This window comes from Fusarium keratoplasticum, chromosome 12 (genome assembly GCF_025433545.1).
Source record: "Fusarium keratoplasticum isolate Fu6.1 chromosome 12, whole genome shotgun sequence".
In the NCBI taxonomy this organism is placed as follows: Eukaryota; Fungi; Ascomycota; class Sordariomycetes; order Hypocreales; family Nectriaceae; genus Fusarium; species Fusarium keratoplasticum.
In genome coordinates, this window is record NC_070540.1 from 1316762 (window position 1) to 1340999 (window position 24238).

General features: G+C 50.4%; 8 protein-coding genes across 8 annotated transcripts; 3 read left to right on the forward strand and 5 right to left on the reverse strand.

The window, feature by feature from the left end:
- Nucleotides 1–1710: 1710 nt before the first annotated feature.
- On the reverse strand, nt 1711–3102 carry NCS57_01404600 (uncharacterized protein; the record flags this gene model as incomplete). The annotated part of the gene is made up of 1 exon (XM_053063662.1): nt 1711–3102. The coding sequence occupies one exon, from the start codon at nt 3100–3102 to the stop codon at nt 1711–1713; it is 1392 nt and encodes a 463-aa protein (XP_052906995.1).
- A 1936-nt stretch (nt 3103–5038) lies between these two features.
- Nucleotides 5039–5596, forward strand: NCS57_01404700 (uncharacterized protein; the record flags this gene model as incomplete). Its single annotated transcript, XM_053063663.1, has 1 exon — nt 5039–5596. One exon carries the CDS (start codon nt 5039–5041, stop codon nt 5594–5596), a length of 558 nt encoding a protein of 185 aa, XP_052906996.1.
- Nucleotides 5597–6737: 1141 nt separating this feature from the next.
- Nucleotides 6738–10441, reverse strand: NCS57_01404800 (Gal-mutarotas-2 domain-containing protein; the record flags this gene model as incomplete). The annotated part of the gene is made up of 10 exons (XM_053063664.1): nt 6738–7031; nt 7084–7206; nt 7261–7367; nt 7417–7681; nt 7729–7770; nt 7825–8092; nt 8139–8570; nt 8619–9582; nt 9628–10085; nt 10146–10441. 10 exons carry the CDS (start codon nt 10439–10441, stop codon nt 6738–6740), a joined length of 3249 nt encoding a protein of 1082 aa, XP_052906997.1.
- A 3685-nt stretch (nt 10442–14126) lies between these two features.
- NCS57_01404900 (uncharacterized protein) lies at nt 14127–15245 on the reverse strand (the record flags this gene model as incomplete). Its single annotated transcript, XM_053063665.1, has 3 exons — nt 14127–14826; nt 14883–15033; nt 15092–15245. 3 exons carry the CDS (start codon nt 15243–15245, stop codon nt 14127–14129), a joined length of 1005 nt encoding a protein of 334 aa, XP_052906998.1.
- Nucleotides 15246–16186: 941 nt separating this feature from the next.
- On the forward strand, nt 16187–17173 carry NCS57_01405000 (HET domain-containing protein; the record flags this gene model as incomplete). The annotated part of the gene is made up of 2 exons (XM_053063666.1): nt 16187–16981; nt 17045–17173. 2 exons carry the CDS (start codon nt 16187–16189, stop codon nt 17171–17173), a joined length of 924 nt encoding a protein of 307 aa, XP_052906999.1.
- Nucleotides 17174–18719: 1546 nt separating this feature from the next.
- On the forward strand, nt 18720–20310 carry NCS57_01405100 (uncharacterized protein; the record flags this gene model as incomplete). Its single annotated transcript, XM_053063667.1, has 10 exons — nt 18720–18899; nt 18950–18981; nt 19040–19138; nt 19188–19229; nt 19277–19343; nt 19395–19435; nt 19480–19698; nt 19751–20087; nt 20136–20218; nt 20271–20310. Exons 1-10 carry the CDS (start codon nt 18777–18779, stop codon nt 20308–20310), a joined length of 1083 nt encoding a protein of 360 aa, XP_052907000.1. The 5' UTR covers nt 18720–18776.
- A 225-nt stretch (nt 20311–20535) lies between these two features.
- Nucleotides 20536–22575, reverse strand: NCS57_01405200 (HET domain-containing protein; the record flags this gene model as incomplete). Its single annotated transcript, XM_053063668.1, has 1 exon — nt 20536–22575. One exon carries the CDS (start codon nt 22573–22575, stop codon nt 20536–20538), a length of 2040 nt encoding a protein of 679 aa, XP_052907001.1.
- A 534-nt stretch (nt 22576–23109) lies between these two features.
- Nucleotides 23110–24147, reverse strand: NCS57_01405300 (HET domain-containing protein; the record flags this gene model as incomplete). Its single annotated transcript, XM_053063669.1, has 1 exon — nt 23110–24147. The coding sequence occupies one exon, from the start codon at nt 24145–24147 to the stop codon at nt 23110–23112; it is 1038 nt and encodes a 345-aa protein (XP_052907002.1).
- Between the last annotated feature and the right edge of the window lie 91 nt (nt 24148–24238).

Here is a 24238-nt window from a genome sequence, read left to right on the forward strand (position 1 = left end):
TAAAGACGCAAGATCTTGAAGATTTGATTCGGTGCGTTCACCTGGACGGCCACAAGCCTCTCCGCGCTACCCCACGTTCTCGGCATAGCAATCTCGACTCACCGAGCTAACCCCGGATTCAGCTTCAGGGGTACGGGACACACTCGGGTTCTGTGTGTGAGAAGCTATGCCTTTCCTTCCTTAGCCAAAAGTTCCTTTTGGTTCATAAGTAATAAACCTTGTCCTGTTCGCTGATCGGCGTGGTTGAACAGGGAGGGCTGGTGTGTGTGTGTGTCAAAGAAGGCTGAACTCCAGTCTGTCTTTCGCCTATCTCACTGAATGCATCAACAGTTTGACATGCCAATCAGGCCGTTTTCCCAACTTGAAGAATTACATCGGTGAGCTTGCATGGCTCGGCTTTGCGCGGTACATGTGCTGTGGTGCCCAGAATTATGAACGACTAGCGAGATGATTCTGATCTCCCCAACCGGGGCATGATGCAGCCGATAGTTTCCGGGGTCGGAACTTGAGCCCAATCATCAATGCTGGGGCGTCTCTTGTCTAACTAAAATCGGAATCAAGGGATGGACATTGGAGATGCAACCTTGACCAGAGTAAGCATAGGTGCAAAGCGTCAGGTACCTGGCCATGAATCTCCCAGTATTCGGCATCGTCTTGATGTTTTGCGAATACGAACAGACAAGAGAAGGCCTAATAGAGGTCACAGTGAATGGGATTGCTGTTTCACCGGAAGTAAGATAGCCCCATAGGTACCTTGAGATCGGACCTTGATGGCAAAACATGACTGATCATCTTGCCGTGTTGGCCCAAGCCTCGTAATACACACCTATATATTTCATCTAGCCCAGGAAAGTAGTAGCTCCAAAGGATTGTTAGCGTCAACAAGAACGGTGCAGGTCTCTTCTGGGCTAAGGCAGCGCCTCATAGAACTTGTTTAAGTGGTCGGGCTGGATAGGCTGGGCTGGGGATGGAGTTAACGGGGGAAGGGAACCCGTTCATACAGCCATTGGCTATCTTTCAATTCGTCCTAGCCTGGTAAAGAATGACTCTGTGAGAAGAAATGTCCGAGCTATCACCGTTACTGTATGGTAAGGTAGCACTGGCCAATGTAGCTAGCCTCCAACACGAACCAGCCGGTTTCGACAGTGTTTAGGCCAGAGCATCTAGGCAGCTGGAGAGAAAAAGAGCTCTCCGAGTCAGAAGCAGATAATGTGACCAAATGAGCACCCCTAACGGCCAAACCAATAGCTGAAGATTAATGCACCTCTCTGGAGCCTCTAGTCATTAAGGTCGAGGATCCTAGAGGTAAGCATAGAAACACTTACAACGTAAGAGCCAAGGCCAACCGTGGAAGAAGGATTTTGACGTGTTTGGCCGCTTCAAACCGTTGGCCTTGATGTGATTCTTTGTGACAACAACAAGGTCTCCCCTGTTCATTGCAGTTCGCAAGTTCTGCTTGCTACTGGCGTTTATCTGACAGTTTGCGAGAAGTCGATCCCTTCGAACGCTGATTGGCACAACAGGAGGTGTGGATGAACAGCGACCCCAAAGGGCTCATTACGGTACACCTTGTACTCGTGGGCTCGGGCTGTCGAAGCGGCCCACGAGTAATCAATTTCACAGGGTAGTTTCTGTTAGAATGAATAAACTTAATTAAAATAATACAAAAATGAAGATAAGCTGCCCGATGTCAATCTTTCTGTTCCAACTTCAAACCATTTCGGATCGCGCCTCCTGGGGCTCCTGCTGGACACGGGTCTCTTCCAATTCCCGTCCCTCTTCCTGCTCCTTATTCTGCGGCCTAAAAGATTTGCTATAGCCGAAGTACGACCAGCGAAGAGGAACCAGCAGAACAAGGATGACTACAACCACAACTAGATAGTTCATGTTACGTCCTGTAACCGGCAGAGAGGTGGGGAAAAGCAATGTGACAGAAAAGAAGGCCACAAGCAGAGTAGAAGCAGCATTGATGGCGTATCCATAACTTCTGAAACCCGACCGCTTACTGTTTAGACGCCCACGCCCACGAAATAATAGTGCTGCTTGTGGAAGGGCAAGCGTGATGTTCAGAAAGAAGACTGAAAGGTTAGCCAAAGAGGCATGAGTGAAACCTGGGATATAAAATAGGAAGATAGCTGGGACCTGTAGGCCGAACATGAGGGCGGAGGCCCTGAGAGGACTGCCCCAGTCGAGGGTCGTGAGATGCGAGGTCTCGAGGCCGCCGCATTTGGCAAAGGACCAAATTACACGGCCTGAAGAAATGAAGAGGTTCAGGAGCATGTTGTAGAAGACCACAATATACAGGACCGCCCAGAAGGTTACCAGAGCCTTGGGATTTGGCACGGCCTCGGAAGTCTGTTTATAAACTTCCAGGATAGGCAGTTCGGCCTGTGCAACGGCATCAATGTCTGTGATACCAAGGCCCAGAACAATGGCCCATCCTACGGCCGCCGTTGCAGACAACGATCCAGCACTACCGATGGCATTGGGGACCATGAACCAAGGGTCTCGGATCTCTCTTGATAGATGAGCTGGAGCTTCGAGACCAGAGAAAGCTGCTAGACTGGAAGTAACGGCAATTGTCATTGCCCATACATCTGGCCAACCGCTGGTATTCCGGAAGCCGCCAGATTTCCACCAGCTCAATTGCCCCACGCCGGCGAGAATCACGGAAGTAAGGAAGCCACATACCGATAGGCCAAAGGTGAAAGCACCTAGAAACTTGATGGAAGCAGGGAAAAGCGTACTGGAGATCAAGGCAATTGCACACAGCAAGAGGTGAATCAACATGGCATGCCATACGCTTGGGGCGTAATCAGGATGCCAAAGACTAACCAACTGGAGAAGCATTTTTGCCATGAACCAACCACACGATGCAATGGCTGCCACGAAATAGTAAATCGTGAACCATCCAGTTAAGAACGAAACAAACCGACATGAACGTGGGAAAACCTTGTACACGATCCTGAACTGACCACCTGCTGAAGGGTAGGCCGAAGCCAGCTCCATGTAGCCCATGTGAATAATGGTCATGATTGCTATAGCTGCAAACACTGCACAGAAGAGGCCATAGTTGCCACCACAAAGCAGTGGCACTGCCATGGTAGCTCCTACCACCATCCATGAATTTGCAGTGTTCCATGCAAACACTGCCAAAGTGTGCCAACGGAAGCGCACGCGCAGTCGCTGGTCAGTTGAAATTGACATGGTGGATGAGATTGTGATGTCGGAAATGGTAGTGAGTTAGGGATTCAGAGTAAGGAGATTGATTATTGATTTATGCTAGAGGATGTCACAACATTAAGTAGCATCTACTACCCTTTGTTGATGATCTTGTCTAGGTAGAAGTTAAAACTGCACAAGGACAATAGGGGAACAGTGAACAACGTCGAAACACGACAAAGACATGACACAGCGAAACTGAGCAAGAACGAGAACAAGAGAACGAAATGAATTTGGTTACTACGAAATAATGAAGCTTGTTTACATTGCAACCGATGAGACACTGAACAGTAGTACAGACTGGAGCCTTGCAGTAGGCCATGCCCTAGTAATGATAACAGCGAGCCCCACCGGCTGCTGAGCGGGAATGAAGCCTCCAACCCCTAGGTCTAACGGGGCCACGATACTGAACATCGCCACGGGTATGAAGAAGGACTGAAATGAGTCTAACACCAAAAGGGCACATATTCGGGTGGAAAACCTCAACTTGGTCGCCTGCCTCGGGATGTGATTTTGGAGGGATCAACCGCCAACAAAGCCATCGATGTACCCAGCCCCGACTTCAACAAAGAGAATTGGTGACATGCATCCAACAACAATACTTGGAAAGTCTTTGTTGGTGTTGTACCTTCAAAATTGAACAGAAAACACTCCCGTTTCCACATTGGGCCTCGGTAAGTATCAAGAGGCAGCGGCAGGAATTCAGTCAACTTGCACTTGATCTGGGGGAGCTTACCTACTTGCTATGCCTGCAACTTGGCGTAAGCAAAGCCTCGTTTGCCCTCATCGGTGGACCAATACAGAATGGTGAGATCCTTCAATTCCCCAATTGAATTGACATGACAATAGGAGGGTCTTTCAGGCTCTGTTTGGTTCTGCCGAGCTCCAATAAACCCCTCATAGGACTACGGGAGCAGAGAGACACTCCGCCTGACCGTAAGAAAAGATGGCTTGCAGCTGAATGAGAGTCAAGGCAGAAAATCACAAAATGGCTACACAATAGCACCCGAAGTGCGCCACCAAGGATTGGGCTGAGGCTGACACCGAAGCTCTCATTATTCACCCCTCGTCTCATTGGATGCCTGCCTTGCTGAGCTCTTCAATTTTCCACTGACCAAGAGTCCTAGGATTCAGTTACGTAGCTGTATTCCTTCAGCTGAAGGCCTCTTTTCCAAGATGGGCTCCGACAGGGCTCATTTGAGTTAAGCATATCTGCACGTTCCGCCATCTTTCGGCAGTAAGCAAGCCACTTTCAAGGCCTCGTGATGCCTTTACAGTAGCATCCGGGCAGTGCCACACTCCAGTTTGGACAGGCAGCTCTCTAGACCGTGGCTTGACAGGCATTGCTATTTCTAGGCAAGCGTGGTTTGCTCGAGTTCTCCGTCCCCAGGCGGATGGCTTCAAGTCAATAGCTCGACGCCGCCTGCTCTCTATTGGTCGCCTTTTTGGTGATATCACGCTTCCCCGCCTTTTCCCGTCTTTCGATTGCGATCTCAACCTTGCCATGGCTGATGGCGGAGCCGCCTGTTTCTGGCTGTGCTCGACGCCTCTCTTGCGATGCGAGGGATGTGCTGCGTGAGCGCTATTTTTGACCCTGGAAGAGATGGGCGTACCCTGTCTTGGCGATGGTAGACGGCAGAGTCGGATATCGAGTCTCGTTGCACATTATGCTTTCTCTAGAAGATCGTCAAGTATAAGAGACTGCCTCGGCCCTTGACAGAAACTCATCATTCAAACAACAGCCTCTCAGCAGCCAACACAGCAATCACCTCAATCCATATCTACCTTTCATCCTTTACTCTCCATCAAGTTCAAGATGCTCTTCAAGACTCTTGTCGCTACTGTCTTCGCTGCCGCCTCTGGCCTGGCAGCTCCTCTCACAGCTCGGGACGATCCCTTCTTCGCCCCCTCTGCCATCTGGCAATACAATGTCCGCAACGGTGCCATCTCCTCTGCGACTGCGGGCCTGGTCTCCAAGTCCACCAGCAACAATGGCAACGACATCACCACACTCCTGACCTTTACCTACCCCTCCGAGGCCGAGGGCAAGCAGTGCCAGTTTGCCTTCTACCTCGACAACGGAGCCACACTCACTGGGAGCAAGAAGCTCGATCTCTTCACCAGCAACAGCCCAGCTCCCGGACCTACCTCCGGCTGGGGCCCCGGAAACCAGCGCAACATCCACCTCGGTCGTCTCAGTGCTGATCTCGGCTCGTTTGCCACGTGGGATGCCACCTACAACGCCTACCTCACCGAGAAGACAGACTGCAAGGCTGCCGGCACAACTGAAGGCTTTGAGCTTGTTGGTGTCTACGACAACGACGTGGTCTCCTGGAACCCCGATGTTGCTGGCCCTCGCATCATCTACACTTAAAAGTTGGAGTTTGGCGGCGCATGACTGTTCCCTTCACGACTTTCATTAATACGCATTCCCAACTTTTCACGTTGGCTACCATTTAGAGGCACCGATGGCACATAACGAGATGCACGAACATTGATGGATGAGGACTTCATGATCACTCCCTACAGGCTCTTTGGACGGAGCTATAGATACTTGTTTTGTAATTAGGTTTCAGCCATTTATAATGATATTACCCATTTGCGATGATCAATACTGCAGTTGCCCAAAATGAAAGGTGTGAAAAGTCAATTCCAGTAGCATTAAGCGATTCATGGCCCCAAAAGGTTTGCAGTGAGCCGACACGCCGTATTAGCGAGCTCAAGTAGTTACCTCCCACGAGTCTCAGCCTGGGTCAGCTTGAGTCAACTTGCTCAGGCTGAGCAATCTAGGCCTTTCTAAAAGCCATGGCGGAGCTGATGCGGGGATGCGGGGGGCCTCTGCAGCCCCGAACTCTGTCGAGGTGCGGCTGAGTTGAGACATATTGGGTGATGGACTCCGCGTGATGAACGTGACGATCGTAAGCGACATTTGCACTTTGATGCAAGTATCAGCCTACAAATCTTGTACTACCGCCTACTCTCAAGACAAAGATGCCGCCTAGCCGAGTGACCGCTTGTCCGAGTTTGGGAGGCTGAGTACTTCGGGTCAGCCCTGTGTAACCCATGGTACCAGAAGGCGAGGCTGAGATCGCACCTCTGAGTGGACAAGGGGACATGTAGGCTATCAGAGCCAGTATGATATAGCATCGTAGTCAGATGATCCGAGAGAGCATCGAAAATCTAATCGCAAATCTACACAAATACGGCTTAGAAATGGATACCATAAGCGCATGTCCAGGTCTCAGTATCGGTTCGCCTTGGTAGATTGGTGGCAGTGATATGAGTGGAAAAGCTTGATTGAGAATAAAGAGAAATTTCATTCAGTCTGCTTGTATTACGTCCATAGATAGGAAGGTATGAGCCCACATATTAAGGCTTGCGTCAAATGATGGGTGAGTATGACCATGAAAGAGAGACCACCCGGAGGCCCATTGACAGGTTGAGTTTCCAAGATTAAGCAATCTGTTACATCCAAGACATAACGGAAGATGAAAAAGAGGAAAATTCTCTGCTGCTTAGCCCAAGGCTCCGTGAGTCAACTGGATAGTGACACCATGCTCAGTGTGAGCGTCAGCAACAGGCAGAGTGACGATAGTGGCACGATAATTGTTGTTGGTGTCGCTTGCAACCTTGTTGTTGGCCGATGAGACTTTGACCGAGCTGAGATTAGCAGACGGGTCGTGCCAGAAGACCACTGTGTACTTGGAGCCCACGATGTCTGATAGGTCGCCGAATTTGTTCCACTTTGAGCTGATGGTCACTGTGCGCGCAAACTGGACGGAGGAGTTTTGATTGGAAATCTTGGTTGCCTTGACGAACTATTAGCTTCATAGTTATGTGAGAGAGACTCGTATCACTCACCTGTTCGATCAAGACTTCGCAGTACTTGCCCGCCGCTTTCGAGTCGCCAATCTTCAACCCGGGGACAGGTGCCTCGGGGGCGCTCTCTCTGGAGATACCGTCGTCAAGGTACATTTTATATTGCTGTGCAGCATTAAAGAGGTGACCTGGATTAGGGAATCTTGGGTTTAAACCTACACTGTTCTTCCCTGGGTAGATGTGCAAAGTGATCGGATTGGCTGGTTGCTGAGTGAGAGATGGATCGGGAATGTAGTCTCTGACCTGGATCTTGGGAATGATTGCCCCTAATCCCTGTTAGTAACTGTCCCCAGAGTTTTGGCACCGATGACTTACCCTCACGAATATACATGGGCGTGATGTACGGTAACTGAGAGTCCTGATCACTGATGAGGCAACTGTACTCGATCCGACTTCCACCATCCGCAGCAGCGGGAAGAGCGACGCCGATGGGGTCATCTGGACGCAGGTTCATGGGGTACCACTTGTGAGGATATGGCAGATAGAGCCTGCGAGTCTGACGTTTGCTCTCAGGGAAAAGAGCCGGCGCCACGAGCAAGTCGTTTCTGACCATGTACTGGCTTCGAGTGAAAAACTGGTTCTATACAAAAAGTGAGTATGTCGTATATCCAGAAGGGGGGCACTCACGTCTGCCGAGAAGAGACTTCTGTCAATATCATCCGTGACCACCTGTAGAAGTTAGCTCGTTCAGTCTCTGGAGGTGAATGGGAACAGAGAGCGTACCATTGCTCGAGCAATGGGCAAGCCAGTGATGACGTTCTCAAACATGGCATCATACAGCAGCTGCATGAGACTATATCTGAGACGGATGTAGTATCGGCAGACGGGAAGAACAGCTCGGTAGAGCATGGCCTCTCGTCCCTGGTACTTGTCCTTGTTCTCGTCATAATGCTTCTGGTAAGCATACGGTTCTTGGAACTGCTTTCCATCCTTTCTCATTTGACCCTGCTTGGGTCCATCCACCCAGTAGCGCTTCTTGGTGTAGTGGTTTCTAAAAGACTGTGAGCCAAGAACAGGAGAAAAGTCAAGTGCCTCACCTAAACCAAGGCAGAAGAGAGTATGCGCAGTACCATCGAATCAAGAGCTCGGGGTTGGCGTAATCTCGTTCAGCATCGACGAACTCGAACCCGCCAACATCCTGGCCAGAGATTGTGATTCCAGACATACCAAGAGCCAAGACTTGAGCAACTGAGATGTCAAGGAAGTCCCAGGTCGAAGCATTGTCTCCTGTCCAAAGACCAGCAAAACGGTGGCTGCCAACAAAGCTTCCTCTTCCAATGATGAAGTTGCGTCTGTTCTCTCTCCAAGCGAGCTCAGGGCTGAGCTTGTGGATGTTTTCGAGGCCATGGTAGGTTGCCTTGTGCAAGTTGTAGCTGTATAAGGACCAGATCTCGATTGCCTTTCTCTGCTTTGCGCGATCCGGATCTCCAGACCAACCATCAGAGTCTAGCAAGAGTCGGAAGGGCAGACTAAAACTATGTCAGTACTTCCAGAGCTGAATGCCACTTTTGACTCACGACTTCATGTCTCCGTATTGCTCAGCGATGCAAGGAGACGTCATGTCCTGCCAGACAAAGTCGAGACCGCACTCAAAGAGATATTGATACTGCTTCCCCCACCACTTGCGGACATCCTTGTTGTTCAGGTTTGGATAGTGGCCTGGGTGGCCATTTCCCCAGCCGTAAAAGACGCCACCATGAAATGGTTTCCCGCTGTTGAAGACCTGCGAGAAGTCGTAGTCGTCCGGCTGGAAGTACGGTGGCTTCTCGTACTGGGGAGCTTTGAAGATCTGATTGCCCACACTGAATCCCAAGTAGCGCTGTTGGTAGGCTTGTGGAGCCGATGGATCGATATCTCGACTGTCTGCGATGAAGTATCCCTTTTGGAGACCCTCGTTGAGAGTGTTGTACTCCTGGTTGGGAAGCGAGTTGATGTAAGGAGTGATGTTGGTAGAGCACTTGACACCCTTCTCTCGGAGCTTCTTGAACATGTTGACGGGATCAGGGAAGTGATTATCTCTCTTGTCGATAGTGAATGTGCGGTAATCATCCTGCATGTCCACATCGATGTGCATGCCATCGAGCGGGAATCCGCACTTGCGGTATTCCTCAACGGCTTCGAGGACCATCTCCTGGTTGTCGTAACCGTAGCAGCCTTGGTGGTACCCCAGCACATATCGCGGCTTGAGCCTTGGAGTTCCGACAATGGAAGTGTACGACTGAATGAGCTCTTGCATGCTGTCAGCTGCCACCATGATGCAGTGGAAACTGTTGAATCTGGTAGCCACGCGGATAGCGTTCTGGTCCTTGACACCGACATCAACACAGATGTGAGAGTAGTTGTCGATGAAAGTGGCGAGCTGAGACTGGTATCCCGGGTGAGAGTCGACTTCGATCCAGAAAGGCTCCGAATGGTATAAAGGCTCTCGATCATCGAGAGGTCCTTGGCCATAGACATTCTGATACCGCATGTTGTCAAAGTCTGGCAGCGTTAGAACCACGATTTCCAAGGACTAGTATCGCTCACTGAAGTAGTTCATGTATGTCTTCTTCTTGAAGAGATGCTTGCCTCCCTGCTCTCCGAATCCCATGAAATCAGCTGTGACCGACTTTTCGACAGAGAGAACAGTTGCATTGCCTTGGTACTGTAGACCCCGTGGTTTGGTCTTCCAGATGACCGCAGCCTCAGCACCCTTAGAAGTATGTAACTTCAGCTTGTCGCTGGTCGTGGCATCAAGACTCTGCAATACTGGCAGCTTCTCGACCGGAGACTGGCTCTTGAGGACCCGGACAGCGGTGATTTGAAAGGGGTCCCGCTGAACCCATAGTTGAAGCTTCACCTGTCTTTGATCTGTCTTGGGGTTCATAACAGATTGGAGGATGTAGTACTTGGGATCTTCGATGATCTCAACAGTCCAGTCAATATTCTCAACGGCATCGAGAGTGCTGATGAGGAGGCTGAGAGTATCTCGAATTATCGTACGACTTCCAATTGTCAGCATGGAATTTCCAGGACCAATTACAAGGACGGGTGTAATAGCTCACCTGTTGTAGTCTGTGAACTCAGATCCCTTTCGATTGTTGGGATCAAAACGGATCCTCCAGACTTGAGGGCGCATGAATTGAACCAAGAGCAGGGAATCGTCGTTGAAGCGAAAGATGGCTCCATGACTGACAGCAGGGTTCGGCTTGCCATCATCCAGTAATTGATCTGACGGCTGAAGGGATACAGTTGCAGGCTGCTTTACTCCGCCCGAGGGGGAGTCAAGGCCTTGAAAGAAGTCATCGGCTTTGACAAAGATGTAGGGGTCCCTGAGCTTGGTAGCTTCGAATTCACCCATCTTGGCCACTGATGAAGGAGTGTATGAGCAATGAATTATTGGTGAGTGAGGGGAACTTACTATCGCAGGGAAGAGCGAGCTGCCGATTATTATGGCTCAATCGGTGACACCCAAGCTGGTTCCCCGCTTATGCTGTGTGACTACATCGTTCCCTCAAGTCATCCCATTCCATAACGCCCAAGACGTGTGTCTCTCCTCTCCACAAACAGATTCGGTCTAAGAATACGAGGGTTTCTGGGGAAGATTTACATAAATGTGAACTGCCGACATGATTGAGCTCCTAGAATGGATTGCTGCTTCGACCGGTGAATGTATAAGGGGTGACACAACCTTGATCGTTAGTCGTCGCAAAGTAAACAAACATGATCAGATTCAAAGACAAGGGGAGATCGTCGTGCTACTATTGGTTGGGTAAGCCACTCAATTGATGTAGAGGAATGTTGTGGTGAAGGCCTGTGTAGCGCAAGCCCTCAAAGCATGTTGGGCCGAATTCATACCCAGATGTCGAATGAGGGCTCCCATACGAGATAAGAACCAGCATTGATTTCGATCTGTTCTATAAGAGATCTAAATCTTCTTCATCAAACTCAATGGGTCTCAACGGTGTTCGTGTCAGCCCGCAGAGTGCGTTTTGAGGCCACCCACGATACGCGCCACCCATTGGCCTGAGCATAATGTTATTGGCCAATGGTTCGGGCAAGGATCTTCGACATCCGGCTGAATCATTGCGGGGTTGCAATTTTCTGACCATACCCAAAGAATCCGGAATGCCTCAAGGAGATATTCCTGCATGACATCGGCTCAGCCGCTCAGAGCGATGCCAAAGACAACACCTGCTGGAATGCCGCCCTGTTTTGGTTTCCCGTGAGTTTGACTTTTGGTGGTTAAAAATTTCTATTATGGCATGAAGATCATGCATCTTATGATGAAATATCCTAGGATGTGATGCCGTGTCGGTGCTATCAATTGCTAGAAGAACAGAGCACTGAGTCGAGGGCTAGAGACCAGATCTAGGAGAGAGTGAGACCTAAGATGTTATAAATGAAGCTGTTTAAGCTATCAAGACTTTTTTTATTAGAATGACACAATGACTAAATTACTTTTCCTTGTGCTCTCATTCAACATCAATGACTCTCCGTGTGTTGAAACCCATCAGGGTTGACTATGGAGGGCATAATTCGTGCATCAATGATAAGCATAAGCGATGTTAAATTATGTGCAATGGAATAACTAACCTTCATACCCTCTAAGCTGGTTTCTTGAAGCTTCCTGTTCTCGTCATCCCATCAATTCTGTTATTGGCATTGTGGCTTCCCAGCATGTGCTCAAGGATGATAATAATCCTGACTTCTATAGGCCTTTGGGTAAATAAAGACGAGTAAATGAGTTACATAGTATATCCAATAACTTCCTAGGAGTTTCTAGATGAATAGATTCAACAGTAAGGAGAGGTTCTAAAACGCCCGTGGCAACGCTCAACCGCCGAACGCCGCCCACTGCCACGCTTTCATAAGAGTAAGACAGGGCTCTCTCTTGGAATGGATGAACACCGAGGTCTCAGTATCAATTATGGCCAAATTCATATTCGAAAAGCCGATGTGCCGAATATAAACAGAATCCGAAACGTAGTGTCTGGCGCTTTGTTCCTTTCTCTATTGCGTATAACATCTCATGCACAAGAGCCCTATTGAGGGTACTAGCTGGTAGATATGTTGAGCTCATAGTCCACTCACCATTCTCACCCTTGGTGGAATGTGAAGGGATGGCCGTATCGACCGGTTGAAGTCAGATTTTGCCTATCCAGGCCACACAGTCTTTCAAACCAAATCTTGTTGTACATCTGTCACAGCGCGATCTAGAGGGTAAACAATTGTTGGTTAATGATGTCAAGCGAGTTTGAAACCTTGGTGTTGTCGAAGCCTTCGGCGAATAAGAGCGCCATGGGCATCCTAGATTCTCCAAAAACGGACACCGTAGCCTAGAAGCAGGGGAATATGTCAGGCAATTTTGGGGTCGATGGAGGTCGATGGAAGTCTCTTGAAGACCTTGGTACTCATACCAATATACGTAGTTGATATTATGCACAGAACCAAAGTCCGCCAGCACTGAGGAAGGTTCAAGTTTGCAGGTTTCTTGCACACTTCTCTAGTGTTGGATTCCACTTTGATAGATCAGTCGAAAAAGTCCGAGTCTCATCGGGCAGGGGACGCAGTATGGCCACCAATTTCGCATGGCAGCCCTTGCATTGATGAAAACATACTTGGAAAACTCCCAGTCAAGGACACTAATGGTTGCTGTTGATTATAACTACCTCTCCACAAGAAAAGACACCGATGACGAACGAAGAGAAGGGAAGGAAGCAATATTATCGGATGCATAGTACTAACCAGTATCTGCAAAAATTCCCCTACCAGAATCGGCCATGCCTGTTTAAAAGTGGTATACGATGGCAATGAGAAACACCTAGCAGCGTGTGAAGAACGCAGTACACGTGAATACGGTTGTGAAGTATTGAAGCTTGATAGAAGCTTCATTTATACGCTTTACATACTCAGAGATGCCGAGGAGATTTTTTTTAGAGGTTTGTGTCGATTTCTATTATTCTAAGGTTGAGGTTGCATGTTGACAGAGCGAGGCCGGCGATTGCTGCCCACGTTCAGGGAGCCATGCAACGTTCCAGAAGATTGGTAAATGTTCGCCATTTGATGTACGGAATAAGCACTCTTTGTCAGCTTTACTGCCTTAAAATAGTAAAAAAAAAAAGCAGCCGCATCTCTAATGAGTATTGCTTCTCTCGAGTTGGGGCTCAGCAAGGCGCTAAGCCTCCATGTCAGCATGCTTCAATGCGAACTTGTCAGGTAAGCTTATTGTGCATTGTAGCCAATATGATTGCAGGAACTGGTCAGCCGGATCATGCAGACATTCACGTCTTACCGACTGTCTTGGTTGACCGTGGTCTAGACTCCCCCAAGCCCAGCCACAAAGTAGGCTTACCCGAACCCCAAGAACAAACGTTTCCCTTACCTCTCATAAGGTGCGTTTGCTTCTTGTAATGAACTCCAAATTGGTACTGTAGTGAAAGATTGAGTTGATGATAAGAATTCCAGGCTCGCTAGTCACCAAAACGAGTAACCGTTGTAACATCCAGAAAGCCCTCCAAGCGGAAGTTGCCATGAGGGCGGACGGCAGTCACGGTTTAAGGCTGAAAGCAAAGCATGTTTAATCATTTCAGCCAGCCACTATTGGCGGACGCAACCGGGGTGCCAAATCGAACGGGCGCACAAGCAGCTCAAGTAAGAGAAGAAGCAGTTTTTACTCAAACAATTTATTAATCAATATTGAATGTGCAGCAAGGTGTTTGCGCATTTGGTGAATCTTCACATTTCAACGAGCGTCTTAGAGGGCACCTCGAAAATGGCAATCCCCAGGAGGTGCCCTAGAGCGATGGAGAATTGAATGAAAAGAAGGGAATATTTGAATCCAGTCATTCGCTCATAGAGACGATATGACCGGCAACTAAGAAGTTCATTATGTGATCGTGTTAGCCATCCAGCCGATTAAGCCTCTATCCCGACCGAGTCCTCCATTAGGTTAATAACCTTATCCAGCCTCATATCCCTTTCTCCGCATTTCCGGCGTTTTCCTACTCCTCATTCCCCCCCCCCCCCCCCTCCTCTTGGTCGTTTTACCTTGGCGTTGTGTGGCTTGCATTCCCCATGTCGGCGGGCAGTTCAGACACGGGCGCGTTGTCGTGGGGGGAAGAAGTGATGGGCAGTTCAGAAACGGGTGACGCGACCGTCTTGTAAGGCTCGATGGGGGGGCCGTGAGGTGGAGGGCTCATACCGCCCACGGGCATTAGGCTGTATCGAGGATCGCTGGGAGGAGGCGGGGAGCCATGAACTGGATAGCCGGCGTAGTTGTTGTTGTTGTAGTCGTAGACGACCGGAGGAGGCACGCCAGGTTGGTAGCCCATTTGCGGTTGCTGTTGCTGAGGAGGGAATCCAGGTGCAGGTGCCGTCGCAACCTCCTTGCTGTTTTGCGGCTTCTTGCGTCGAAGGAACCAAAAGGCCAATCCCAAGATGGCGATCAGTGCAACGCCGCCGACAACGCCTCCAACGATGGCCCCGACTGGAGTGCTGGATTTTTCGGGTTCAGGTGAAGGCTCAGCCGTCTTGGTGACAATTACGAAGCCCCTGGTGGTATCGATACTGGTAAGTGTCTGCTCCTCAATCGTACTACCCGTCGTGACCTTGACAACGGTTGACTCGTAGAAGGGAACCTGTTGTTCGGTCTTGCCACAGAGGTATATGGATAGCTCGTCGCCGTCGCCGTCTTCGAGGGGCTTGATGCCTGTCGCGCAATACGGAAAGTTGGCATCGTCGGTGCTAAAGTCACTCGTTAGCCGACTCATTGCAGTCATTTGGCCATCAATCAGACGAACCAGCAAATGGCACGCTGGTCGGTACTATCACAGCTAGATGCCCTAGGGTAACATGTCGTGTAGATGTTCTGAAAGCAGCCAAAGTGCGAGCCGATGGTCTTGCATGTCTTGGTCCGGTCGCCCTCTACGCCGCATTGCCAGGTAGCCCACCCTATGCAACTGTGTTAGTTCATGGGAAGCTCGAGATGATAAGTAGCAAGAGCCCATACCGCTGTTTGAAAGAGAGTAATAGCCGCAGGAATCGTAGTTGTTTTGGCGGCCGAAGAGATCGCGTTGATGAAGCGTCGCAGGAGCAGTCACAGCCGGGCCAGCCACATCAAACGCGGGCGCGGCTGCGACCTCTGTAGCCTGAACCTCAGCCATAGTCGCACAAGCTTGCTGACGGTCAGAGGATCGATAGGTTGTTGATGTGAAAAGGTCGTCTGCCGCTCAATGTTGAGAAACACTCAGTGCATGAGAGGGGAACAAAACAAGCTGCTTCTTCAGCGGATCAAAGCGGACGAAACTGCAGGGCAACAGAGAAGGCGGAGCCCCCAAATGCTTCCTCTCCCTCGGGGTTTAATAATAGCTGAAAAGTCTTGTTCAAGGATATTGGGCATGATGGCGTTAGAGATGTGCAGTGGCGCTCCTTTAGCCTGCAGCCAAGAGAGAGCTGCACCATTCACAATCTGTCGACAAGGCCAGCCCTCTCGTAAAGAGGAGATTGAGCCAACGGCCTGCGGCGGTTAGCCTGACTTGGATCGACGCCCAGCTGTGGTGTCAGCCTCCACTACAATTGCTGATGTTGGCTGGAACGATCAGCCACTATTGAGAGGCTGAACGCCGCTTCTGCAAAGGCCCCGTTCTAGGCTTGGAGGCGTCGTCCAGCTTCCCTCGGCTGGTATCTTAATTGAGTTTCCTCCCTTCCCCATAGGCCCCATTACCCCGGTTCGAGGGGACCTGTTCGCCGACTTTGGCTCATGGCGAGAGACTTTGTTGCGAGAGCGACAGGGCAGGTCTCGAAGTGGAAAGCTGAAAGACACTTTCTCACACCATCGATATTGGATGTGGAGAGTGATCGTACTTACACCGTGTGGCAGACATTCCTTCACACTACGGCCCCAGACTGCCTTGTGAGGCACACACATGCCAACCACCCCTGTCGGTGACTGGTCTAGGCATAAGATAAAGCTCAAATTAAAGTCAACGAGGCGCATTTAGAGCCTCAGTTTGCACAGCCACTCCACATGGTCAAGCCCTATATTCCCCGCCTCTCCGTCTCTTGACGGCCGGATTGCACATTCAACTTGATGATTGTGTCTCAAATGGCGTCCAGTAGCTCACCTCCAGCTGTGACCCCGTCGGGATCCCCTATCAGTGATGAACACACTCTCAATGGGCACACGTGGGATCTCCCTCTGCGACCGGCACCGCCACCTCCGCAGTATCACCAACTCGAGCTGATTCAGCGCCAAATCCGGATACTCCATCTGCTTCCGGGAGACAGCCAAGACCCTATCCGCTGCACGTTGGAAGCCGCATTTCTTGCAGATGACCCGTCCTACCAGGCTCTGTCATATGTGTGGGGCGACCCTCTTGATTGCCGGTCCATCACTGTGGATGGGAGGACAACCCCCGTCACTGTCAACCTCTTCAATGCCCTCCGGAGGCTACGGCTACCTGATGATGAGCAACGACTCTGGGTCGATGCCCTGTGCATCAATCAGGCTGACGACGTCGAGAAATCACACCAGGTCAACCTGATGAGGGACACCTACTCTCGTACAATACAAACTGTTCTCTGGTTGGGCCACTTTGCCGAGGACTCTGATTCTTCCCGATTGGCGTCCAAAAAGCCAAGAACCAACGGGAACGTAATTCCCGAGCAAACAGTCATGGCGGCTTTCACATTTCTCGAAGTCTTGGCTGCCGATCACCACTACGACATCAAGTACGAAGAGCCGGGCCAAGACCTCATAGGGCAAGGAGTCGCCGCAATACTTTCCCTCATCAAGCTTTCTTGGTGGCATCGTGTGTGGACGGTGCAGGAGGCGGTCCTACCACCCGAAGCCACGCTGATGTGTGGCACCCTGGAGCTTCCGTTCTCCATGCTTGCGCAGGTATGAAAAAACGGTTACAGGCATCGACATAAAGGCTGCTGCGTCTCTTTTGGTCACTTCAAGGATCTCTATGCCCGAATTCGTGGTCTTAACTACATCAAGCGGTCGTCTAAGACACCAACCCTGCTGCCGCTTGCTCTCAACCTTTTCCGATCGAGACAAGCATCCGACATGGGCTCCAAATTGGTGTAACGGCGGTGTCCGCAGCCGTCACTCGGAGATTATCTGGATACGAGTCTTTCGCCAATTCTCCGCAGCGAGCTCCCTTCGGCCTTGGATCAGGGCCGTGGCCTCGGATAAAGTACTGAGTCTCCAAGCCAAGGACTCGTACTGGACCATGTACATGCCAGAAGAACTCTCAAGAATAGATACAGGCTGAAGGAAATTGTCAGTCAGTGGCAAGATCCAGCATATTACTTCGATACCTTCAACAGCCAGGAATATCCTCGGGGTGAGACGTAGGTGGAAGCTTCCCACCGCGCGTTACTTGGTGACCTCGGGCCGCTTGCCGATGATGGAAACCCCGGTCGCCATAGATTCCAATCCGATGAAAATGCACAGGCATCAGCTAAAAGCCTCTTGGCTTCTACTGAAGACCCGGCGAATTCGGTTGTCCATAACAGAAAGGGTATCATCACATAGTCGGGCATGGTTGGGCTTTCAAACCCGGGTGTCAAGGTTGGAGATGTTGCGTGCGTCTTGTTGGGAGGCAAGATGCCGTTCATCCTACGTCGGAAGGAATCATCTGAAGAAGAAGAAGAGGCATTTTATGAGTATGTTACACACGCTTATGTGCATGGTATCATGGATAGGCAAGTTATGAATGAAGACCGGGACCTGGAGTGGATAAATCTTGTGTGATAGGGTAAGCGAAGCGAGCGATGGATAAAGGGCCGATGGAAAGGATTGGCGGTCTACAATGATTGATTTGAGCGTATATGACATGCTAGAAGAGCCTGCAAGCGATTTTGAATATTATTAAAGATAGTTGATGCACAATGATCTCCATTCCCTTATCAAGGATCTCCATCAAGGTTGGAGCTAGAGCCGCTGGCTAACGGCCGCCTAACTCTGTCTAATTTAGCCTGCCCTAACTGTGAGCTTAATTGGACTGGGAATACGCGGGGATGAGATTGACACGCACGGACAGACTTCTTTCATATCAAATATTGAGCTGGAAGGAATATGTTTGTTGTGAAAGGAGCTTGAATGAAGATGCTATAATCCCCTGGCATCTGCTCCTATGGGCAAATGCTTTGTTGCCTCGGCTCAGCGTTATGCGAGCACAACCGTTTCGTCTGGAAATATCGTGACACTGGCCAAGACCTCCCAAGAAGACGACGATGCAGAGGCAACAAACCTATCATATCATCTCGTCAACAAATGGCTTACCAAGCTGTTCCCTCTTCTCTCGACCGGAAAACTGCATTCTTTTGTGCAATAATGAAATATTGACAGGTCATTTATGCTCTTGTGCACGGTTGCAAGCGAAAAAAAAGCCCCCCAAATCTTGGCTCGGGTTCCCAAGTCATGCAGCCAGCGTAGCAGCCAACACCCAGTATCCTCATATCTGTTGGCCCCTTGAGCGACCGTCTCCACACGCGTATGCAACGGACCCCTGTTTGTGTCTGCTTAATTCACTTAACCAGGGCTTAATAAGGCTGTGAAACATGTCAATTCAGCGCTGTGGAGTGATTCCTTCTGGGCCGCCCTTTTCCCCTCACGTACGGCAAATCTCTTCACCTGCTGCCTCTTTCGACACCTAGAAGCGACGCTGTTGGGTCGTGTCTTTGCCATGTCGTCGCCGAAACAAGCCTCCTCGCCCAAGTCGCCGTCCTCCCCAGCCAAGGGGGCTGAGACTGGCGCGGACCACGCTCCTGAGACAACCGAGCGGTCTGACAACGGCCCAATTGAAGTGGTATGCAGCCCTCCACTTCTGTCTCCAGCCAATCCTTCTCACCCAAGTAGGACGACGATGCCGACTCTACGTACTCAGGGTCGTAGGTTTCCCTGTGAACATCTAGTGTAGCCATCTGTGGACCCTTACATGAACTGCAGCACGCGCGTGACCGATACTGAGTCTCTGCGGACCTCGATTCTCAACTACAAGTGGGAGAACGGCCGCAGATACCACGCCTATAATGACGGCGCATACTGGTTAGAGGTTTCACATGAGTCGTTCTTGTGCATCGCTCACCAATCACAGGGGACCTAATGACGAGCGCCAACAAGAAGCCGAGGATCTCATGTGAGCTTCTACTCCATCGCATACGTAAGCGGCATCTAATTATGCAGGCACGAGATGTATCGTATCATCCTGGACGGCAACCTTTACGCTGCCCCTCTTGGAGAGAACCCTCAAGTGGGTATTCATCGTTCAGGGCTAGGAGACACCCGTTGACTCGATATGTAGCGCGTCCTTGATGTAGGTTGTGGTACGGGAATCTGGGCCATGTGAGTTACCCATCAGACCAAGCAGCCGTACAACTAGCTCATAGTCCATCGAGTGAGTTCGCCGATGAACATCCCTCGGCTGATGTCCTCGGTGTGGATCTCTCGCCCATCCAGCCCGGTTTTGTTCCCCCCAACTGCAAATTCGAGGTTGACGATATCAACCAAGAATGGACATTCCCAGACAACAGCTTTGATTTTGTTCACATCCGGGCCATGACTGGCTGTATCCCCGACTGGGTTGAGCTACATAAGAAGGCCTTCAAGTAAGTTGCATGCTTTCCAAGCCCCATGATCCAGCAACTAATCAGATTGTAGGGCTCTCAAGCCCGGCGGCTGGGTAGAGCACGTGGAGCTCTGGGGCATCACCAAGTCTGACGACGGATCTCTCAAGGACAACTCCCCACTTAAGAAGTGGGTGGAAGTCTTCGAAAAGATCGGTGCCCTCACCGGCAAGGGCTTCTTCTACGGCCACAAGGCAGCGGATTTCCAGCGCGAGGCTGGCTTTGAGAACCTCGTTGAGCGAAGACTCAAGATGCCTCTCGGACCATGGCCCAAGGACAAGCGACTTAAGACTTGGGGTGCCTGGAACCGTCAGTTCCTTCTACAGGCTCTTGAGGGATTCTCTATTCGTGGTCTCACTGAACTTCTCGGGGTGAGCGCCACCCATCTCTTCATCTAGACATTTGACTGACTGTTCTAGTGGACGTATGACGACGCTCAGCTGTTCCTGGTCGAGATGCGAAACGAACTTTTGAACCCGGCCGTCCACTCTTACGGAGAAGTGTATGTTAATCCTCACAGCCCGCTAGATATATGAACCTGACGCCTTTTCTAGGACCATCATTTACAGCCAGAAGCCCGAGACCACCGCATGATCATTGGATCCCTTCTTTTGTAAATACCCGGGTCTTCTTTCGAGACAACCCCGGGAGGCATGAGATGATAAGAATATCGGAGTTGTTTCAGTTTGACAAGTGCTATTCATGTTGACACATTCCTTCTGCGCATACGGGCGTCGAGCATAATTAGTTTCATGTTGGAGCCTGAAATTTGCTATTTTTCTGCATTTTTAGCTTGGAGGTATAGTCTGTCCAACTGATTTAAACGAGTTCAAATACCACCTCTTCGGGCTTCGTATGGAGGAACTCTCCCTTCATGATACCCTCAACATAAGCATCCCCGAGGAATCGATATTGGCTTCCCTGTGCCTGGAGAACAATAGGTGCCGGCACGGACCAAATGACCGTGACAATATCGCCCCCCTTGACGTTTGTGCGTGCCATGCCAAGCCTCCCATCTGCCGTCCTGAACAGAGTCCGCCCCTTCAGATAAGGCTGAGCAGTCCAGAAATTGTTGATTAGTTTATCGGCCGCGGAATCTTCCTCATCTGAACCTGACGAATTGTCATCTTCCGAACCTGACTCGTCCGCAGACGTTTCACCCTCGGAGTCCACGTCTTCCCACTCATCTTGGCCGTTCGAATCGCCAAGAAATTCCAGGACAGTTTCTGCCTTCTTTGGATCTATTTTCTCACCACGGAATAAGGCTCGGATGATGTGCCACATTTCTGGGGGTATATCTTTGTCATCTGGTCGTCCTTCATCCTCATCGAATAGATCTTGAAAGCTAAGCATCACCGTCTTCCAGATGTAATCTTCTTCAGGCGTCGGCTCAGGGCCAAGGCCCATGAAGTCAACCACGGGACGTCCAATCATAGCAAAGGCCCTAGCGACTTCCTTCGCGTCGTCGGTCTCATCTGCCCAGGAGACATCAGGCAGAGGAGGCATTACTTGGGTGATGGTGTCAACCACACATCCGAGTCGGCGGAGGACCATGGGATTTTCATCCGGCGACGTTATTAGTTGGGGGCTTGGCGCTCCTCTGCTGGCACATGCAAAGCAGCTGTATTTGATGGTGTGTATATCGAACCCATCCTTTCCAATTGTTTCGTAATCAGGTGTCCATGAGGGCATTCCAGGTGTATTAGTTGGGCGCAAATCGTCTAAGGCTGGTAGGTCTTCCCAGTCACTATCGTCACCGTCTCCCTTTGGGCGCCACCAGTCGATGAACGCCTTTGTCGCTCTGGCGAAAACCGTACCGACCGGTTCAGCATAATCTGCGTGCAGCCCAAAAGAATCACGTTCTCTGACGACACTGAGCAGTCCAAAAACGAGGTCGCGGGGCTCCGAGGCTAGATATCGGGGTCCAGTGAGAGTGCCGATGCCGAGAAGCACATGAACGAGGCTTGGTTCTCGGCCAGCCATTCGAAGTTTCCGGAGGATCAATGTCGAGGTAGTAAAGAAGGCTTGGCCTAGACCCCATAAGAAGGAAAAGTTGGATACTTCATTGAAGATCTCGGTCCATTCCCGGATGACATCTATAGCCTCGATGAAGTATTGGATGGGCATTGACTCATCACCGCAGAGGAGGAGTGCATCTTGGGCCAATGTGACTTCTTGAACGATCCATACGCGACGCCAAAATGGTCTCTCGAGGAGATTTCGGAGGCCATCCATCAGAGGGTACTTGCTCAACGGACGCTCGTCGTCGCGGCGATGAAGCCCAGGCTCTTTATACATCTTGTATAGAAACTTTGCGACGGGGTGCGCATTGGGGCGAGGCTTCTTCTTGGTCGATAATGCTTCGTAGAGCTGAGGATTCACTTCGTCCATGTCCCAGTCATCCGTGGGTCCCAGTTCATCAACCAATTCGCGCCCGTATTCGCACAACAGCTTCATCGCCTTGTCGGTTCGCGGAGTTCCAGGGCCAAGCCATAGATATACCAGCTTTGCATTGCCGTAAATCCGGTCCATGGCGTTTACCTGCCACGTCTTCTCCTCCAGGTCAGTCTGGTTGATGCAGATCGAGTCAGTCCAAAGCCAAGAGGTGACTCCCGCTCGTAAAAGCTGTCGCAAAAGCGAAAGGAGGTTTTCGGAGACTATGAACCCTTCGCCGTCGACGTTGACTCGAGCCGTATCCTTGGGGTCACCCCAGACATACGACACCGCATGGTAGGGGACCAGGTCGTTGACCGAGGCATGACAAAGCTCTAGATTGATGACCTCGGCCTCAGGGTCGCAAGCAAGTCGTATGAGTCTGAATTCTTTGTTGGCTTTGCTTATGGGCTTGTATATAAACATGGTGAGTTTCCAGAGGAGAGGAGTGAAGGATTGAGTGAATTACGTTGAATCCGAAACTTCGGCGTTGCATCTCACCGTCTTTAGCGCCGCCTCTCTGTGGATTACCCTGGAATTAATAAGTCTCGGTTGGAGATCAAAGGCGCCTTGCTTTTTATTTAGCGCGGCTCCATCGTTTCACTGAGAGATTACATGAATGCTACTCACTACCAAAGCATTGCCATGAAGAACTGGAAATGTTAAGGAGCCTGATTGAGTGAATCATCATCAGCCTCAATCCGCTAGTCTCGTGTGCTAAAACATCACAACATGAAAGTTCAGTGCGTTCGCCCATACTGGCTGCGCTGGGTGGATCCTCCTTCGTGCCCGCCATGGCTGCAGACTTTAATTACTTGTGCTTGCTATCTTACATTCAACGACATCACCCACAGTTGTTTCCCTGGCGGCTTACCCAAGCCCCGGCATTGCAGGAGAAGAGTCTCGGGAACTGAATAGAAGGGACACCGAGCGGCGTCTCTCTCTCTTGGCAATGCCTCTCTACCTAAGCTCAAGCCATTGGGCCTTGGACCCCATATTGCGGAGGAGGCTATGAGTGTCTAGATCCAGCACAGTGACTGTGCCCACGAAAACATGATGACCCTCCTTAGTCTCCCGCAACAACACAGGAAGGTCATAACCATCAAGAAGACAAAGAATGTCTCCTCTCTTCGCCCCCAAAGGTGCCCTGCCGAGATAGCTACTCTCGGACTCAAAAAAGTTGTACTTCCGCAGTCCCTGATCGAGAGCTGATAGGATTTGGCTGCGCTTATCCTTACACCATGACAAGATTTCTTCTTGCGGGGTGTGGGTGAAACCGAGCCCTTGCATATCACTACCCGGAAAAGCTACCTCATAAAGCCTAGCCTCCCATTGGTGATGCCAAGGAGGCTCTTTCGTGGTTTCCTGATCAACCCTCTCGAAATCGAGGACGAGAGAAGCAATACCAAGGGCAAGAAAAACCGTCTGTTTAGTAACGGGCTTTGATTTCTTCTCTGTGAGGAGAAGTTGACAAATGGCCTGCAAAGAGGCGACACCAGACACGTAATGTGCATGACGTGAAAGAAACGACTTGAGGAATGAGCAAAAGTCTCGGGGGCGATTGCAGTCTAGTTCTTCTGAGATTGTGTTGATGGGTCCCATCTTGCTTCCCCAGACAAAGAGACTGTGAGTATCTTTGAAAACGTAAGGCTTCTTGTTGTGATTCTTCGGGACGTCTTCAATGGAGCCTGGAATAAACCCTGCTGGGTGATTGCGGCGGGCATTCTCTGGATAGTTGGGAACCCAAGATGGAAGAGCATCAGAAGGCCCAAAGGGACCGATTCCAGCAATTGACAAAAACGACAGTGGCCCAAAAATGTCCACCGTCTCCCCGCAAGTGGCATTCAACCATCCCGCAACGTATTCGACAAACAACTCTGAGAGCGGTTTCTCCGAGCTGTTTGCGGGAAGCTTGAGTACTCGAATTTCATATTTTCCAGTATCCAGAGGCTTGTAGTGAAAGGTCGCCGGTGTTTCAATAGCGGAGGATGTCGACATGGTGAAGGCATCAACATCTGCTGGCTTTGTATTTGCAAGTGTCCTATCGCGACATTTTTCGATCGGGTCGTTTTTATCGCGCCAGAAGTGA